Consider the following 6,602-nt stretch of genomic DNA (forward strand, 5'->3'; position numbering starts at 1 on the left):
AGGCATTTAGCAGATGTTCTTATCCAGAGCGACTTACAGGAGCAATTAGGGTTAAGTGCCTTGCTCAAGGGCACATCAACATATTTTTCACCTAGTTGGCTCAGGAATTCAAAAGAGCGACCTTTCAGTTACTGGCCCAACGCTCTTAACCACTCGACTACCTGCCGCCCCGTTCTTCACTGTCTCCAATCTCACTCCTAACTCAATAACAGACCAGCTCAAGCATGAACCTTTACATAGAGTACTGTTTATACTGTAGCTCTGAGTCTTGCTCAACTGTCCTCACTCACACTGTTAATATTGGGCTTGTCCCACCCTGACCCAATAAGACTTCAGCATTACAATGTGTTTATTAAGTCAGTTCCTTCCCACCCTTGGGAACAACGTGAAACCTTTCAATTGAGTTATTCACCTCCCTTTTTCTTGACTCCAGTATCTTTGTAATCATCTGTAATTAAAGTGATTTGTTTGGGGAATTCAGACTGTGACCTCAAATCATATATTTTACTGGAGATATCTGACTGCATCAGTGTCGTCAGCCGAGATCAAACGTTATAGATTATCTCAATTGTATAGATGCCAAGGGTGCTATCTGTACAGGGCCATGATCCACTCCCATTAGACTAACCCTCTTTTGACAATGTCTCAGGATTATGCTTCTTTAAAGGAATCCCATAAAGAGTTCGCTGCCTATTTATTTGTCCGTGTTGATTTGTTAATGACGTCATACTGAATCATACTATCATCTAATGTGCATTTGGTGAAAGAGCATGTTAAATGGTTGGATGAAATCAAAATATCTTCATCATAACATTTTGTATGTAACATTATAACACTACAGCACGTGTCAAACTCATTCCATGGAGGGCCGAGCGTCTGCGGGATTTCGCTCCTCCCTTGACCTTGATTGATGAATGAAGGTCACTAATTAGTAAATAACTCCCTTCACCTGGTTGTCTAGGTCTTAATTGAAAGGAAAAAAAATAAAAAAAATAAAAAAGACACTAGGCCCTACAAGGAATGATTTTGACACCCCTGACCTACAGTATAAAATAGACTGACATAAAATCCTCTCTTTAAATGTTCCTTGATATTTGATCATGTTTATCATCCCCTTTTGAACAATGTTACTTCCCAATGATAAGACAGTGGACTGAGAGGGGAAATGATTTGAGAGATAATGCTCAAAACAAATAGACAATGATCAAATACGGTAGATACTGAAACATCTTTTATTATGTCGTTTGGGACAATTCAACCAAACGTCATACATTATCATTTGATCAACAACGATATTCAAAAAGCATGTTTGTTTTGTCAACTTAAATATCAAATATGGTCAATTTATCAAAGATTGCACGGTTCTGTACATTCAACGAGCATACATGCAACACCAGAGCAATGCAATCCAGAGGAGATTGTAACATTTTAACATTCCTTTTAGCTGTAGGTGGAACCAGGCTTTTAATGACAGGTGGGTTTGGGAACTATTTTTTCGCCACCTCCATATCCACATCCTCTGTACGGGAGACAACCTTTCCATCGATTATCTCCTCGATCACCATCCTCACTCTCTTTGTCACCACTGGCTCATCTACAAAGTAGAGACAAATAACAATTAGTATGTACACTTAGTGTTGGGCATAGCTAATGAGGAGAAGCACAGAACCATGAGAACAGATAGCACCTTAACACCTTCAAATCAACCAAATCCTTTGTATTCTAGAGCGTTTCACAATTACTACTGCTGGGTTCAATCAATATGGAATTTGATATGATAGAAAAGGGTCTCGCTCCACTTACGTTTCTTGACCTGAACAATCTCAACCTTTTTGGTGATGACAGCTCTCCTGGAGTGCAGAAGATAGTCGAAGAGTTAATTACCTTCCTATTGAACAACTCTACATTGATCTCTCTACTCTGTAACAGTCTTTATTGCCCAGTTCTAAATCGACCCCTGGCCCCTTCCCCTGGGCACTTCTTGTAGATCTGTAACAATATGATAGGCTACTGTAGGTCATTAGCATAATGATGATTGCTCCATCTTGCCCTCTAGCAATATTCACAACCATAGTTCTTGCATGTATCCAATCATTTTAGATCAAAAGTGCCTACAGCAGGTGGTTATGTGTCAAAGGTGTAGGGGATACTGAAGGGGCTAACAGGCTAGGGGTTAATTTGTAATTGGGTATGTAAACGTCCATTTATCATTTACATTGGGTATGTGAAGCCCATGTAAATCCCATTGGGTATGCAAATTAGAGATCTGCACCCTTCTCTCCTCTCCTTACCCGACATCCTCTCCGTCCAGCAGCCTCCTGTACTCGGCGATCTCCATCTCCAGCCGGGTCTTGATGTCCAGGAGCATGCGGTACTCGCCGGCCTGCCTCTCGATGTCCGTCTTCATGCGACCCAGCTCCTGCTCCAGGCTGTTGACCACGCCCTGGAGCTGGTTCAGCTGCATGCTGTAGCGGGACTCGGTCTCATTCAGCTGGCCCTCTGAGGCTGATTTCTATAGGGAGAGAGGGAGGAAGAGGAAGGGTTAAAGACTTCAGACGATTCAACAAGTGGTGTTGATTTAGGCTACCCACACTGACATCAGTGAATGATTGAGGTGAAGTTCCTGGTGAGCACGTGTTTTTAGATTTCAGTTTTGAGGATCACAGCTGTGGTATAACAAAAAACGGTTATCCTCAACTTCATCTATCCATAAATCGAAGAGCTTGTCAAAAATGAAATGTATTATTATTATTGTGATAATTACAAAGTTCTGAGTTGACTGATTGCTTCTCTCTCCAGAACTAATCCATCATTAAACGTTTCTAAAAGGGAAACCTGAGGACTCATATGTAACCAATAGGGTAGGAATGTATTTATGAGGTCTAAATGATGATGGTTTTACTATGAGGTGTCAGTTGTACTGCACTGTTTAACTGAAGGTGGAATCTTGTAAATGTCATGTATTTCCGAATTCTGAGTAATCTTCGACAGTAATTACACCCTAGTCTAGCTCTAACTCATACGTCTAGCAACAACCAGGAGGCAGAGAGGGGTGTGACGTTAGGGGGGTTGAGGGGGTATTTGTTTCCTCACCAGGCTGAGCTGGGACTGCAGCTCGATCTGCAGGGCCTGCAGGGTCCTCTTGAGCTCGTTGATCTCACTGCGGGACGTCTGGAGGGTCTCTGTGCTGGTGGTCACCACCTTGTTCAGCTCATCAAACTGGGACGGACAAAAGGAACATATGCACAAAATTAATTATCTATGGTCTGATATTTTACCTTTATTTAACTAGGCAAGTCAGTTGAGAACAATTTCTTATTTTCAATGACAGTCTAGGAACAGTGCCTTGTTCACTGCCTTGTTTAGGGGCAGAATGACAGATTTTTACCTTGTCAGCTCGGGGATTTGATCTTGCAACCTTTCGGTTACTAGTCCAGCGCTCTAACCACTAGGCTACCTTAAGATGTACTAAACCATTTTTATATGATCTAAAAACAGAACAGATGGAGGTTCTCCCTTGACATGGTTGGTCTCTCATTCTCCTCACCTTGCCCTTGTACCAGGTCTCCATTTCGCGGCGGTTCTTCTCGATGATGCCCTCGTACTGAGTACGGATCTCCTCCATCATCTTGGCCATGTCCTGCTGGGGTGCTGCGTCCATGTCCACGTTCACTGAGCTGACGATCATGTGGGCCCGCATGGCAGCAATCTCCTATAAAGGGGCACAGAGTGATGACAGAGGTCAACTAGGGTCAACACCAGGTGAGAGGCAAATGGAGGTTGCCACTGGGTAGGCTGTCACCGGGTAAGATAAGATACAACTTTACTGTCCCAGACAGGGAAATTGTCTAGCACAATTACACAGGGGTGAGGGGTCAAATTGGGTCACAGCCAGGTGAGGTGCACTGGTGTCTCAGGTTCAACCACATGAGAAATCAATTAGGTACTTGGGTGTCACAAACTGTCCCCATCTTTCATAACCTAGTTACAGTGTTCATGGTGTATTTCCGTCAGCTTCTCTGACATCCTGTACAACCGTCCTACAGTAAGTATATCCAACAGCAAATAGGACTTGCCACCATGTGATCTCAAGTGTGGTTTTAACGGCTATGCCATACGGCTATGCAGGGCTTGTGACAAATTTGCTGACAGCTTTAAAGCTACACAAACAGAGACAGCGCAAACACTCCAAACAAGGTCTGTTTGATCTGTTGTTTGCATTGTCATTGATACAGCCAAAGACAATACTGTTTGGCATGCAATGAGAATGAATTATGTCTCTGACAACTCCATTCGTCTCTCACAACCACATTGTTTTCATCTAGGTAAAATATTTAAAAAATTGGAAATGTGGGGAGGTCTTGCTATTGCTATTGCCATGACTGTTGGGGATATGGTATGAAAAAGGGGCTTCCAAGATCCTAACAGAGCCCTGAGGAATACCCACCTCCTCGTGGTTCTTCTTGAGGTAGACCAGCTCCTCCTTCAGCCCCTCAATCTGCATTTCCAGGTCTGACCGGGACATGGTCAACTCGTCCAGAACCCTCCTCAGTCCAGAGATGTCTGCCTCCACCGACTGACGCATAACCAGTTCATTCTCGAACCTTTCCAGAGGGAAAAGGACAAACGGCGCACGCGAGTTAACCAGCATTATTAATAGTTGCCGCCAACAGTAAACATACCAAATGGCACAAAACGAGTCAGACCAGCTTTACGTGCAGTTTACCGCTAATGATGTTTCTAAGGTGTACAGTAATGTGACATTTAACATCACGTCATGGACACGTTGACCTTCATGTAATGTTATACTAGGAGTGGCTTCATACTCTAATAAATGGTATACAAGTTGCATGACTAAAGTTTATATATGACGTATAGTTCCCATTCCAATCCTTACTTAAAGCATTATTCTAAGGTGAATTCAACAGTTGTTTGCTGCTTCCATCTTATATAGACCCTTTGTACTCACTTGACTTTGAAGTCCTCTGCTGCCAGTTTGGCATTGTCTATCTGCAGGAGGATACCGGCGTTGCTCAGAGTGGCAGCACTGATCTGAGAACAGGACAAAAAACAGGTTGGTACATGGTACATTAAAAAGGAAGACAATTACAAACTGTCAGGCTTAAACAATGATTACATAATTTGCTTTGGATTGTCAAAAACAATGAAGGTGCATTCTCCCGAGCCATAATCATGAATAGCTGTAATGAGAGACTATTAAAGTGTGATAAAGTGTAGCCTACCAGAGCTATAATATTGTGTTGGTAAGTAATTGATTAGCCTCCTACCAACACAGATATACTGTAGCCTATCTCTGGCAAAGGCCACACAGTTATGAATGGGAAATTAAAGTAATAAGCATGACTAGAATCCCATCAGATGCAATAATACAAAATGCTATTGAACAGTGGTATGAGTCATTTCAGCGTCATCATCGCGGCTCTCCCCTTTGAAAGAAGTAATGCATGAGTGTGAATATAAATGTTGACAGGGAGATAAGTTAAATGGAAGTGAAGGTTTCACATGCCATGCCCTTTTTTTGGTAGATTATTTCTTTCAATAGACAATAGACTCATGGCAATTAAGTCCTATAATCCATCACTACTGTAAACTTGGTATGATTCCTCTATTAAAGTCAAGGGTTTACAAATTCACATCCCGAGGGCACACTTCTATTGCAACATGACAGCTTCATAGACGCAGCCAGTCAATGAACTTCAGGGTATGACTTGTCTTGTAAATCACAATTGAATTGTATTTGAGAATAGATGTTGTTTCCTGCCAGAGTAGACATGTTTAGACATTTTCCTTTTGTATTTTTGTCATTATAGAACACTTTATCTACACTCAATAGTAAATAGTGAGGTTGATGAAATAGAATGTAATCAAATCAATCTCGCTCAATATAGCAATATATTGTATTTATTATGCCCCAAAAATGCTCACCTTTCTGCGCAGGTCGACAAGAATAGCTTCATATTTGCTGTAATCTCTGGTGACCGGTGTCTTCTTCTCGTACCACTCGCGGATTTGACGCTCGAGCTGGGCATTCGCTGTCTCCAAGGAGCGCACCTTCTCCAGGTAGGTGGCCAAACGGTCGTTGAGGTTCTGCATGGTAGCTTTATCGTTGACCGACACTGCATTACTACCATTGTCACCCCCAAGTGCACTGGACAGGTCAAAACCGCACCTGGTGCCCGAAGCATAAGATACGCGGACACTCTGTCCCCCTGCCCCTCCATAGACGCTTGGTGCCTGTGATGCGATGCGACTCTGGTAACCTCCTCCGAGAGACATGGAGGATGAGCCTCGGCTGCCTCCATAACTGCGAAGTGATAAAGCACTCATGGCGACGTTGTGATGATGGGTATGTAGAGATGACAAAACCCGGAGTGGTACTTTGAAGAGTTGGTGGTGAATCAGTTCAAGCCTGGTAGCAGAATATATACCCCCCTTGGAGGTGGGAGCGGCTGGAGGGCGTATTGAGATAATTATTTACGTGAAAAGATATTCATCCAACAGGTGTGTCCTTAGTCAGCTCATTAAACAAGGTCACTAAGGTGTGGTGCGCGTGAGAGTTAGCTGGCATTTTGCCTCCATCA

The 6,602-nt window shown here is 42.9% G+C and overlaps 1 protein-coding gene across 1 annotated transcript; it reads right to left on the reverse strand.

Annotated features, from left to right (window-relative positions):
- Positions 1-1,293: 1,293 nt before the first annotated feature.
- Positions 1,294-6,348, reverse strand: LOC120032622 (keratin, type I cytoskeletal 13-like). Its single transcript, XM_038978790.1, has 8 exons — positions 5,947-6,348; positions 4,970-5,052; positions 4,448-4,604; positions 3,548-3,712; positions 3,094-3,219; positions 2,292-2,512; positions 1,804-1,850; positions 1,294-1,594 (listed from the first exon to the last, which is right to left on the reverse strand). Exons 1-8 carry the CDS (start codon positions 6,346-6,348, stop codon positions 1,488-1,490), a joined length of 1,308 nt encoding a protein of 435 aa, XP_038834718.1. The 3' UTR covers positions 1,294-1,487.
- Between the last annotated feature and the right edge of the window lie 254 nt (positions 6,349-6,602).

Source organism: Salvelinus namaycush, chromosome 39 (assembly GCF_016432855.1).
Source record: "Salvelinus namaycush isolate Seneca chromosome 39, SaNama_1.0, whole genome shotgun sequence".
NCBI classification, from domain to species: Eukaryota; Metazoa; Chordata; class Actinopteri; order Salmoniformes; family Salmonidae; genus Salvelinus; species Salvelinus namaycush.